This window comes from Anabrus simplex, chromosome 5 (genome assembly GCF_040414725.1).
Source record: "Anabrus simplex isolate iqAnaSimp1 chromosome 5, ASM4041472v1, whole genome shotgun sequence".
In the NCBI taxonomy this organism is placed as follows: domain Eukaryota; kingdom Metazoa; phylum Arthropoda; class Insecta; order Orthoptera; family Tettigoniidae; genus Anabrus; species Anabrus simplex.
Window position 1 is genome coordinate 202,510,099 of NC_090269.1, and position 14,192 is coordinate 202,524,290.

The 14,192-nt window shown below is 42.8% G+C and overlaps 1 protein-coding gene across 1 annotated transcript in view; it reads left to right on the forward strand.

The window, feature by feature from the left end:
* Window positions 1-14,192, forward strand: part of LOC136874437 (retinoid-inducible serine carboxypeptidase-like) — a 130,312-nt gene that overhangs the window by 27,621 nt on the left and 88,499 nt on the right. The window contains exon 5 of the mRNA XM_068227802.1: window positions 6,252-6,462. Coding sequence (XP_068083903.1) covers window positions 6,252-6,462 — 211 coding nt within the window. The remainder of the gene's footprint in view (window positions 1-6,251; window positions 6,463-14,192) is intronic.

Sequence of the window (14,192 nt, forward strand, 5' to 3'; positions counted from 1 at the left end):
TCTTTATTTATGTCTACTTGATATGCCTCATATTAAGCATAGAGTTGTAATTACACTGTTTGTTACGTTATGTGTTAAATTTATATTACATTATAAAATTGTGCAAATAACCAATAATAGATAGTACGGAGCATTGTACCACTGATAATAATTGATAATCTTCTTTGTGAATGTAAACTGTAGCTTAGAAGGTCAATATAAAGTTTAAATTTACCGCTATAAAGTTGTACTCGGTTCTGTACTCGGTTTAACCGAGGAATGACGTCACACTACTTGCTCCGAACCGAACCGCTCCGTCCCCACCACTAGTTTCCAGAACTCTTTACGGATGTGCTGGATTCCTGTACACACCACCAATTTTAATTGGTTCGCGAAAATATTTACAAATTTCTGATTGGTTGATAGGTATTGAAGAAGGAAGCAGCAAAAGGTTAGACAATTTGATACATAAAAAAGACAATACTAAGAACCAGGTTGACAAACCTCAAAATTACAAATTTCTTTACGGAATAATTGTAGTTTACCCAGAAAGATGGAGCAATAAAACCTATGGTAGAGACATCTAACAGTTGAAAAACCCAAGTATCTTGCATAACATCACTTCAAGTTAGATTACATAGATGGCCTTATAGAAGGCGCGCAGTTTAACTGGTCGGAGAAGGTGTACTCCCGGTACAATTATTATTATTATTATTATTATTATTATTATTATTATTATTATTATTATTATTATTATTATTATTATTTCCGCCTCTGTGGTGTAGTAATTTGTGTGATTAGCTGCCAAACCCGGAGGTCGGTGTTTGATCCCCGGCTCTGCCACAAAATTTGAAAATGAAAGCTGGAACGGGGTCCACTCAGCCTCGGGTGTTTAACTGAGTGGGGAGGGGGGAGGTTAGATCCCCCCTCGGCCATCCTGGAAGTGGTTTTCTGTGGTTTCCCACTTCTCCTCCAGGCAAATCCGGGAATGGTGGCTAAGTTGAGGCCACGGCTGCTTCCTTACCTCTTCCTTGTCTATCCCTTCCAGTCTTTCCATTCCCGCACAAGGCCCCTGTTCAGCATAGCAGGTGAGGCCGCCTGGACAAGGTACTGGTCATCCTCTCCAGCTGTATCCCCGACCAAAAGTCTCATGCTCCAGGACACTGCCCATGAGGCGTTAGAGGTGGGATCCCTCGCTGAGTCCGAAGGAAAAACCGACCCTGGAGGGTAAACAGATTAAGAAAAAAGAAATATTATTATTATGTCGAAATTACTAAAGGAAAATGTAGATTAAGATGAGCTGGCTAACGGTATTTGGCACGAAAAAACATATCCACAACGATGATATTACTCAAATCCACTCCTACGTTTCTTATAAACGAGTAACACTCAAATGTTATGTAAGATTATCAATTTAAAAGGTTGGGTTCATGATTGTTAAGTTGTAATATTACCATCTCACGACGTTGCTTATCAGAATAATGATGTCGGAGAACATAGTTCACACCGACACAACCACAAGTCAAGAAAGAAAAGAATATGAACACAACGATGTGAACGTTAATTGCTACAAAAGATAGAGAGTAATACTGTCCAAAGCCATATCTACGAAAGCTGCTTTACAATATCAGGTTATTCTGCTTAAAGAGATCGTAACATTTACAAGGTGGAAATTACATGACTCACAGAAAATCAAGTAGCTTACATAAATTTGTACTTATTTAACTAGTTTCCATTAGAATGGTCTCATGGTGTAGGTGGTTTCAGAGGTCGTCTTCATCTTGAGGTCAGAGCGGTGCGCCCAATTAGCACAACTTTATTACCTTGAAGCTACAGATGAAATCTTGCAAATTCTCGTGCATTCAGAGTGAGAAATTTATATTGTGACAGGAAAGATGGCTATTACCGTAATATTCTGCGCTATTCAATAACTGAAAACTAAAAAAAAGGTTCAGCTATGTGGCCCAATTAACATAGCTTTCACAAGTACTGTACACTAGTGTCCAAACGTTAAGCATAATCACTAAACGAGGCCATACCGCCTGATAAGAATGTCAGACGGATTGTTGAACAAACAGAAGCTGAATCACACACCATATGTCACAAAACTTGTCCAAGAGACAGTGTCAAAAAGGTTCTGATAGCTAAGGTACACTTTCGACAACAACTAACAAAACTTGGCAATGTCTTCCACAACAAAATACGCTGTTAATAGGGTGAATAGTTACCCCTAACGGCCACACATGCTTCGCAGCGACGTAGCATGCTCTCTATCAGATGGTCCATCCACAATTTGTTTTACATCGAGATAGGTCTTATGGCAACGATGGGACAGGAAAGGTCTAGGAGTGGGAAGGAAGCGGCCGTGGCCTTAATTAAGGTACAGCCCCAGCATTTGCCTGGTGTGAACATGGAAACCATGGAAAACCATCTTCAGGGCTGCTGACAGTGGGGTTCGAACCCACTATCTCCCGAATACTGGATACTGCCGCAGTTAAGCGACTGCAACTATCGAGCTCGGTGTCAGATGGTCCAAGAGCTCTTGTGGTGGTCGATCCCATTTCTCTGAAAGGGCAATGTGAAGGTCTTGGACGGTCCTTGGTGGAGGCTGACGGGATGAAATTCGCCTCTCCAATGCATCCCAGGCATGTTCTATAGGATTCAGATCCGCAGACCTCGCTGGCAAGTCCATGCGATGAATGTCTTCCCGAGCCAGAAATTCATCCACGAGAGCAGCGCGGTGCGATCGGGTATTATCGTCCTTTAAGAGGAAGTCTGGACCTACCGCACCTATGAAGAGTCAAACATGTGGTCTCAGTACCTCATCCCTGTATCTCCGAGCGTTAACAATGTTCCTCGGACCACCATGAAGATGTGCAGGTCCGTACGGCCATTCAACATGATGCCGCCCCACACCATGACGCTACCACCACAATACTGGTCCCGTTCCACGCTGTTCCTGTGGTTGTATCGGCTACCCGGTTCTCTCCAGATTAATGTGCGACGGGAATCGTTCTGCAAACTGAAGCGGGATTCATCTGTAAAGAACACATGCATGCAATCATTTTTTTTTGCAAGCTGCTCTACGTCGCATCGACACAGATAGGTCTTATGCCGACGATGGGATAAGAAAGGGCTAGGAGTGGGAAGGAAGCGTCCCTGGCCTCAATTAAGGTACAGCCCCAGCATTTGCATTTTGTGAAAATGGGAAACCACGGAAAACCATCTTCAGGGCTGCCGACAGTGGGGTTTGAATCCACTATCTCCCGAATACTGGATACTGGCCGTACTTAAGCGACTGCAGCTATCGAGCTCGGTCTTCCAATCATTCATGGTCCAGTTTCGATGTTGACGGCTCCACAGAAAACGGGCCCGTCTCTTTGCTGGAGTGAGCGGGACGCACACTGCTGGACATCGGCCAAACAGGCCTGCTGTTCTGAGCCTCCGGTACACACTTTGCCGGGAAACAGCAACCCCTGAGACGGCTGCAAGCTCCGCCGACATTTGCCTTGCAGATGCACTCCGATTTCGTCGGGCGGTAAAGGCCAGATATCGGTCCAGCTGTGGGGTGGTTACCCTTGGGTGATCTGGTACTGGTTTACGATATAACATCTCCTGTCTCTCGAAATCGTCTCCAAAGCCTGGAAATTACTCTTTGTGGCACATTTAAGGATACGGCGACTTCGGTCTGTGTCTGGCCTGCTTCCAGGCGGCCGAGTATTCTACCCTGCAAAACGGGGTCCAAATGACGTCGTTGTGCCTTTATGTTGTCACGTTCACCACGAGGTCACACTCCGCACACTATAACAGGGCAAACACCACTGATGGAATATGAGGCGAAGGCACCGGCTGTGCTTACCTTGCGGTTACGCCGCTAGTCAAAGCAGGGAACACTCCCTTGCTATACAGAGCGAACACGTAAGGTTAGTCGGTGCATATGTCGTGCGATTTGCGGTCTATTTCCTGTCACCCTGCTTACTCGTAACTTATGCTAACCTTTTGGACACTAGTGTAGCTGAACACGAGAACTTCTCTTTTAAAGCAACGAGTCATTATCACTTGCAGTCTTAGTTCTCACTGTGAACCTTAGCCATAAAAATTGAATCCTACTTGGTTCGGAACACGGAATATTAATGAAAACGAAAATCTACTTCCAATGACGCAGGAATGGTGATACGATCTTATTGGCTAGGTCACTGTATAATTTAGTTGACGTATAGCCGGAAGACAAAAGAATAATATACACACGTCACACGAAGAAAGTAAGATATCCCTTTCGAACGTATAGAAATCATACAGACACCCGCTCACGCTTTCAATAATTTATAATAGATACCGATGTGCATTAGCTGTTCGAAGTGAGTTTTTTGTAGATTTCTTTGTTATAACATTGGCTGACAGTTACGAACATTTGCGAGTTTAGAGTTATTGTTAGAGGATTAATTGTAAGTTTTAGTTTGAGATTATAATTTCGCGTTAAACTATTTCATTGTGGTAGCCCAGGTAACTGAGAAATAGCTGATTCTTTCAAACAAATAATAAAAGTATTAACCTCTCGTGCTATAGGTGTGATGTGCACGATTCCAACAGTCACTGAGGTTTTCGACAAACAGTCTAGGGACACCGAAAACTGTAGTCTCAACACTAACAAAGACTTAACTTATCGGTCATTTCGGAAATGTCCATGTTAACTCCTTCTCAACCTCTATGCAGATGGACACTGAACTTGGACTTAAACAGCGCCACAATTCATCTCAGCGACCCTGAAATCCATGGATTTAACAAAATTATAGGTCATTTTCGCTTATTTTTACATATCAACCCCTCCCCTAGGAGTGCAAGTGGTGTCTTACCCCCACAGTCTTTTTTCCAGATAGTAAATCATGTGTGTACTAAGACTGGTTGAGAGCTATGCTGGAACATACATACATAATCTCGGTTACTTTGGACATTTCCTTTTTTTTCACCCCTTCTCACCCTCCATGCCAACGGTGGATGGACTTGGACTTAAACGACATCTAGAGAAACACTGTTCATCTCAGTGTCTCCGAAAACTATGAATTCGACGTTAACATTGGTCTTTTTCGATTATTTTTACATTTCACCCCTCTTCACCACCGTCCCAAAGGGTGCTAAGGGTGTATTACCCAACAGTATTTGTCTCCAGAGAGTAAATCACAAGTATACCAAGTTTGGTTGAAATTGCTCCAGCGGTTAAGGAGGAGATGTGGGAAGGTATTTCATCTAGCGACAATCTGTCCATCAAGGTGAATCCAAATCTTGGTGCGGCTTTGTAATTGAGTTAATTACATAAACTTACTCATCATAAAATTCTACCTATCGCACTTCATTCTAACTTCCTCCTAAAATTTTCCGCGAAATCGGTTCAGTAGTTTTTGAGTCTATTCGAGATGAACAAACAAATATTCATTCTTATACGAGGGTCGAGTCATAAGTCATGACATTTTTTTCTCGCGAACAAGAGACAACACGGAAGATATGCATTTGGAAATATATGGCATGTACTGTACTTATGTATAGTGCCTGCAGACACATTCTGACTTCAGGAGATTCTCGTAGGAAAGTGACAGAACACAGGCCATTGGTAAACATTATTTTATTACGGTATAGACAGCAAATAAACAAGACTACGTACAAAAGACAGGTCTCCACTGGTTACAGACCTTCGAAATAATCACCGAAGGTGTCCACTGTGCGTTGCCAGTGGTGGGGCAGGCGCTAAATACCATTCGGTGCATGTGTATCGCAGAAGTTTGACACCTCTCTTCGAAATGCTGTTACGACGTAGGGCATGGCATGCACACCTAATGCTTCCCGCAGCTCTGCAAGGCATTGGCGTGCATTTCTGCCGCGGAGAACTGCTATTTTTATAGCTTCTGCTTGTTGACTTCCATTTTGTGACGTTCTCACTCACACACTGAACTTGGGGGCATGCTTAGACCCACACTGTTGTTTACATACACCATCTAGTGGCATCATACGCAAGAACATACCGTACGTTTCCAAATGCATATCCTAGATTTTCCGTGTTGTCTAGTATTCGCAAAAAAAGAAAAAAAATAGTTGCCATGACTTATGTCTCGACCAAGAAGAAGGTCATACAAGTTACCCTTCCGTTTAAATAACACTCGAAGGAAATATAACTGTTCTTCGCTGGATCATCTCAGCTGGTAGCGAGCACTTGGGAGGGGACAGTATGTACGTTCACATGTATGCATGTATTAATGAGTTGTTTTCACTTCTGTTCTCAGGGTATGGTTGACTACGAGGGATACGAGAAAATTAACGAAGCAGCCCAAAGAGTGAAGGGAGCTGTGGAATCTGAGCGATGGGTAGATGCGTTGTTCGAGGATAGCGCTCTATTGAGTCTAATACAATCTGAAGCATACGGTGCAAATCTTTACAACATTCTTTGTTCAGTTCCAGCTGGGATTGCTCGTTTACAGTCTACGAACATTGATGGTGAGTGGTGAAACCTATTCTGCTTTTATGTTTTTTGTCAAAAGGGAAAGCAATCTCAGTATTATTATTATTATTATTATTATTATTATTATTATTATTACTATTATTATTATTATATTCGTTTACGGCCATTTTATACTACGTTAAGCAATTATCACACATTACTGGAAGCCTTCTTTGCAGCCCTAAGTCTTTGCATTCTTTTCTCTGGCAGCCTCTTTTCTTTACTTTGTCCATCCCCTATTCAGTTTCTGTTCGTCATGGAAGCCTCTGAAGCTGTGAATCACTGATCTATAATTTTTTCTCTTTAGGATGCCCGATTTAATCCAGACTACTCAAGATCCTTTCTTACCCCCCATGCATCATCTGTCGAAAACTTTGGTCTACTGTCAAGTGTTTTAAAAATAGTTTTGTCAGCCTCTTCTTGTCCATTATAAACAGATGTCCATAAAATTTGACTCTTCTTTTCTTCAGTCAATCTTCGAGCTAATGACAAAGATGTTAGGCCCCTTTAAGTAACAAGCATCATCATCAATCAATTTTTGATATTCTGGTATAATCCTCCCCTTCCTCGTAACCTACAGTATACTGACTGTACCGGGCGGTACACCCCTACGCCGTACTTTTAAATCTTGCGCCAAGGAAACCTCCTCTACAGGAGAAACACTGAACTTTAAAAAGTAAACATCCTTAAACTTTTGCTCAGAAGATGTCACTACCTTAATTTTGTGATTATGAAGTTGCCAGTACTGTGTGAATTTCAGCTTGTTTTGTTTTCCGTTCTTCAAGAAGTGTAGACACTCTCTCATAGATATTTCTGCTAAAAACTTTGATTTGGTAGTTAGACCCATTCACCCCGGCACATTCTTTCACCTCTGCTGATCCACCAAACGAATGTAACACTGACCATCCACAATTTTTGGGCCCATTATCTTGCGGAGGATCTTTCTCCCAAATTTCTGTGCTTCTCTTAGTCTTTACATTGCGGTCATTCGGAGGCGTTCACTAGCATGCAGACACTCTGTTTTAATCACTGCATGTGTCCTGCGAAAAGCAGCGGCCATTATCTCCCCCGGTGTAATTGGCTTCTCTCTCGCTAGTCTTCAGCTGTACGGTTTTTCCCAGGTACTTGAAGCTGTCAACTCTTTCTATCTTACCATACTCTGTCTTATGTGATGAGGGGTTGTTCTGTTTTTGTTTGTTTTTTCAAACAAAACTTGGAATCCTGCTTTATCTACATCCTCTTTTAGTATATTTATCTGCTCTGTAGCTGTGTCAGTGTTTCAGACAGGAGGTCATCTACGAATGCCAGGCAGTTGATACCATTTTTTGATCCTCCAATATATACTTATTTGAGCATTCCTTTCTTCCCAGTTCTTTTTGCAATTCTCGGATGATCTTCTCCAAAACACAGTTGAACGGAACCAGAGATAGCCCATCACGCTGTCTGACGCCTGGTTTGATTTCAAACTCCTTCGAGAGCACCCCCACGAATTTTACTTTTGATCGAGTGTCCGTTAATGTCTGCTTAATAATTTCAGTTGTTTTGGCTACTGCTCCGAATTCTACCAGTACGTCGAAGAGTCCTTCCCTGTCAACCGAATCATATGCTTTTCTGAAGTCTACAAAGACCACTACTAAATCTTTGGTGATGTAGTTTTTCAGTATACTTTTCTGGCTCCAGATCTGCTCCAACAAAATCTTCCTTTTCTCAAGCCCGCTTGATATTCTCCAAGCTGATGATCTATTTGCTCCACTAACTTCATGTGCAGTGCTTTGGATAGTGCCTTATACGTAACGGGAACAATGGAAATGCCACGATAGTTATTAGGATCAATTCTATCATCTTTCGTACGTAAAGGATGAATCAGAGATTTTTTCCAATCAACAGTGTTTACTCCAGATTTCTAGATATTTCCCATTTCTTGTCTATTATTATTATTATTATTATTATTATTATTATTATTATTATTATTATTATTGTTAGCTGCAGTACCTGGTTCTACTAGGGGCTGCCTGGCCGACGCGGTAAAGGTGTGCTCGGTTCACCCGGAAGGACGTGGGTTCGATTCCCCGCCAGGAAGTCATAAAATTTAAAAATCGAGATTTCCACTTGTGGAGGTGCACATGGCCCTGAGGTTCATTCATGCTACCCCAAAAATGAGTACCAGGTTAATTCCTGGGGGCAAGGTGGCCGGGCGTAGAGCTAACCGCACTAACTCCCACCAAGTGCCGAGATTACGGATAGTAGAAGCCTTTACCTTCCGCCCCTCTAAGGGCCTTCATAGCCTGTACGGAGATGACTTTGCTTTTCTTTACCCGGTTCTACTTAGATACTTTTTCGAATATTCTATTTTAGGAATTGCATTACCTGCTTGAAGTAATTTTCTATGTTGTGACGTTGATTGATACTTTACGAACTCTTTTGTAGACGGAGAGTTATTGTTATGTTATAATTAAACTTTAAGTTTTAGTTTGAGAGTGTTTAGTTTTGCGTTTAAACTTGTGGCAGCCCAGATTGTCTTGGAGGTAGTCGATGCATTGCTGATGAAAGTAAGTTATAACTGTACGTATTTACGCGTCGCGCTATAGATATGATGAACACGATTCCAAATGGACTGTCACCAATCAGCCTCACAGTCCAGAAAACTGTGGATTCAACACTAATCTCGGTAATTTTGGACATTTTCCTTTTCACCCCTTCTTAACCTGCATGGCGATGGAGACTGAACTTAGACTACGGCATTCAGAGTGTCACAATTCGTCTCAGCGAATCTGCGGATTCGACACTAATATCGATCGTTTTCGATTATTTATACATGTCACTCCCTCCTTTCCCTCGCCCTTAGGCACACTGGGTGTGTCTTACCTCCACATAATTTTGCTAGTTGCTTTAGGTCGCACCGACACAGATAGATTTATGGCGACGATGGGAGAGGGAAGGGCTGGGAGTGGGAAGGAAGCGGCCGTGGCCTTAATTAAGGTACAGCCCCAGCATTTGCCTGGTGTGAAAATGGGGAAACCACGGAAAACCATTTTCAGGGCTGCCGACAGTGGGGTTCGAACCTACTATCTCCTGAATACTGGATACTGGCCGCACTTAAGCGACTGCAGCTATCGAGCACGGTCACATAATTTAGTTTTAGATAGTATGTCATATGTATACCAACTTTGGTTGAGAGGTGTACTGGAACATATACATCCTGAAATTTCGTAGCAGAGCCGGGATTCGAACCTGGGCTTCCGGGGTTGGCAGCTAATCACCACTACATTACAGACGCGAGTAGTATAATACAGGGATTCTGGCGCCACCACCTCCTCCGGCTCCCAGAAGCCACCTCCACCACCACCACAGCCAGATGCCTCCCAGAGGCCACCTCCACCACCACCACAGCCAGAGGCCTCCTAGAGGCCTCCTCCACCACCACCACAGCCAGAGGCCTCCCAGACATTTCCTCCACCACCCGCGGGAAATTTGAATTTGTAAACAAAGCCACGTGCTTTTTGACAGCTGTCATCGACAACAACGCATCGCTAACCTCAGTACTGCCATCTTGACGGGCCTAAACCTCAGTAGTACCAACTTAACCTAACTAGCGCGAGGTAAACAAAGCCACGTGCGTTTTGACAGCCACGTGCTTTTTGACAGACAACAACGCATCGCTAACCTCAAACTAGCGTGAGATAAACAAATCCACGTGCTTTTTTGACAGCTGTCATCCGCCATCTTTAAACTACAGAGCACCGTGCTGCCCTCTTTATCGCAGTAGCTGCAAATTCGTCACCTGTCATCCGCAGTACTGCCATCTTGGCGGGCCTAAACCTTAGTGCTACCAACTTAACCTCACTAGCGTGAGATAAACATATCCACGTGCACCTGTCATCCGCCATCTTTAATCTATAGAGCGCAGTGCTGCCCTCTTTAGCTACTTACCTTTGAAATGTGGTACGTCACAGATGTCATCCGCCATCTTGCATCCGAAACCTCAGTGCTGCACTCTTTAGCTAGATACCTTTGAAATGTAGTGGCGGTAATTTGAGAAATTCTTTATGCTCTTGTTTGTAAACAAATCCACGTGCAGCTGCAATCCGCCATCTTTAATCCATAGAGCACCGTGCTGCCTTCCTTAGCTACTTACCTTTCAAATGTGGTACGTCACACCTGTCATCCGCCATCTTGCATCGCAAACCTCAGTGCTGCACTCTTTAGCTAGATACCTTTGAAATGTAGTGGCGGCAATTTGAGAAATTCTTTATGCTCTTGTTTGGAAACAAAGCCACGTGCAGCTGTCATCCGCCATCTTTAATCCAGAGAGCACCGTGCTGCCCTCTTTAGCTACTTACCTATGAAATGTGGTACGTCACAGCTGTCATCAGCCATCTTGCATCGCAAACATCAGTGCTGCACTCTTTAGCTAGATACCTTTGAAATGTAGTGGCGGCAATTTGAAAAATTCTTTATGCTCTTGTTTGGAAACAAACCTATGCGCTTTTTTTGACAGCTATCATCCGCCATCTTTAATCCAGAGAGCACCGTGCTACCCTTTATGTGGGGGTGGTAAATTCTACGCGCTCTTGTTTGGAAACAAACCCATGTGCTTTTCTGACAGCTGTCAACCGCCAGAGAGCACCGTGCTGCCCTCTTTATGCCGGTGGCAAATTCCACGTGCTTTACAAACTCACGTGCTTTTTGACAGCTGTCATCCGCCATTTTGCATCACAAACCTCAGTGCTGCACTCTTTAGCTAGATACCTTTGAAATGTGGTGGCGGCAAATTCCACGTGCTCTTGTTTAGTAAACAAAGCCACGTGCTTTTTTGACAGCTATCATCCGCCATCTTTAATCAATAGAGCACTGTGCTGCTATCATGCGGGTAATTTCGTCAGCTGTCATCCACCATCTTTAATCAACAGAGCGCCGTGCTGCTCTCTGTAGTAGCGGGCAATTTGAAAAGTTCTGTTACTTGTCATCCGTCATCTTTAATCAACAAAGCTTCGTACTGCTATCTTTAGCTACATACATTTAACATGTGGTGGCGGATAATTTGAAAAAAAACCTTCCGTTAGCTATCATTCGCCATCTTTATTCAACAGAGCATCGTGCTGCTATCTCTAGCTACATACATTTAACATGTGGTGACGGCATTTTGAAATTCTATCTAGATGCCATCTTTAATCAACAGAGCACCGTGCTGCTATCCCTTTGAATTGTGGTGACGGATAATTTGAAATTCCGTTAGCTATCATCATTAAACATTAGTGCATTCGCTAACCTAACCTCTCATCTACTATCTTGAAGGAGACTATACGACACCTCCTCTACCTCCTGCTCTTCCTCCTCCTCCCCTACCACCCCCGCCTCCTCCTCCTCCTCTGTCAAGGCATAACTTTATCGAACACGCATCGCGAAGGCAAGAGTGTGCAGCGATATGCATGTTTAGACTTGCGGATTACGAAAGAAACATAACAAGACTTGAATCGAACACTGCACTCGATGTCATTAACTTCAACATGTGATTAAAACATTGTCTGGTGTGTTCAGAACACTACATAAGTAGAATCGAACGCTGTACTTAATACAACATGTTAGGGGATACCTTTGTTCTAAGAAGATCAGATTGAAATATAACAAGACTAGAATCGAACACTGCACTCGATGTCGTTAACCTTAACATGTGATCAGAACATTGATTGACGTGTTCAGATCACTAAACAAGTAGAACCGAACACTGTACAACATGTCAGGGGATATCTTTGTTCTAAGAAAATTAGATTGAAACATAACAAGACTAGAACCGAACACTGTACTCGATACAACATGTTAGGGGATACATTTGTTCTAAGAAGATCAGATTGAAACATAACAAGACTAGAATTGAACACTGCACTCGATGTCGTTAACCTTAACATGTGATCAGAACATTGATTGGTGTGTTCAGATCACGAAACAAGTAGAACCGAACACTGTACAACATGTGAGGGGATACCTTTGTTCTAAGAAAATTAGATTGAAACATAACAAGACTAGAATCGAACACTGCACTCGATGTCGTTAACCTTAACTTGTGATCCGATACAACATGTTAGGGGATACCTTTGTTCTAAGAAAATTAGATTGAAACATAGCAAGACTAGAATCGAACACTGTAAGAACATTGTTTGATGTGTTCAGAGCAAAAGTACAACTTCAATGATTTACCTAGTGTAAAAATAAAAAACACACACTGTGCACAAATCGCATAGCTATCTCGCCTATCACTTGCCTAGTATGAAAATCAAAAACACACTGTGCACATATCGCATAGCTAACTCGGCAACACTTCAAATGATTTGCTTAGTACGAAAATAAAAAATAAAAATCTATACCGCGTAGCTAACTCGTTCATTGCACTGCTAAGACGCTTAGTAATTGCGAATACACTGATATATCTCATACGAAAATCAAGAAAGCACACTGCGTAGCCAACTCGCTCGGGTCACTCGCTTAGTAATTGCATTACGACTAGAACACTGATACACGTTACTTTTTTTTCTCGAAACACATACACACACGGATAAGAATGTTGCGAGATACTACATACTTACATGTTTTTTAAAAAAAATAGGGGGTGAAAGATCATAAATTATATGTACACATGTTGTCTCCTCTAAGTTGTAAGACGAAATAGACGCAGTACAGCGAGTTTCCGCTATAGCTGGCGAACGGAAGTAGCATGATATCTCAGCAAAAAAATACGCGTGAGCTTGCATACACGCAAGTCAGACACAATGATGGATACCGCGATTCAAATCCTGGCAACTTATGCCGTCAGGAAGGGCATCCGGCTAGATCATGTTATGGCGATCGCGCAGGTCCCTCGCCTAGCATTTGCTATTTTTTACGGCTTCCGACTGTAGGAGTTCGAACCCGCTATCTTGCGAAGTAGCGAGAATGATTGAAGAGTGTTGAGGGTGATTCATTTGTCGGATGGAGGTGATAAGCCTTGTGCAGGCTTCTTCAGTAGGAGTAGGCTATGTGCCGGTACTAGGATATCTAGTTATAAAACCCGCTACAACAAATTTATCCCGTATACCGCGATTTAAAATCCTAGTCAGGAAGGGTAACCGGTCATAAAACTATTGTGTATGATCTAAGAGGCGGGGTGTGCAAAAAGCCAGCATTAAGTAAGGGCTGTTGATGGGGACGTTAAACTTTATGCAGACTCCTTCGAAAATGATTGCAGGTACAAGAGTGTTGAGGGTGATTCATTTGTCGGATAGAGGTGATAAGCCTTGTGCAGGCTTCTTCAGTAGGAGTAGGCTATGTGCCGGTACTAGGATATCTAGTTATAAAACCCGCTACAACAAATTTATCGCGTATACTGCGATTTAAAATCCTAGTCAGGAAGGGTAACCGGTCGTAAAACTATGGTGTATGATCTAAGAGGCGGGGTGTTTAAAAAAGGCAGCATTAAGTAAGGGCTGTTGATGGGGACGTTAAATCTTACGCAGACTCCTTCGAAAATGATTGTGAGTACAAGAGTGTTGAGGGTGATTCATTTGTCGGATGGAGGCGTTAAGCTGTGTGCAGGCTTCTTCGGTAGGAGTAGGCTATGTACCAGCACTGGGTTTTACCCTCTCCCTACTGTAGTATATTACATTTTAGGTAGTTTCGAGGGCATGCAAAAAGCCAGCATTAAGTAAGGGCTGTTGATGGGGGCGTTAAACCTTGTGCAGACTCCTTCGAAAAT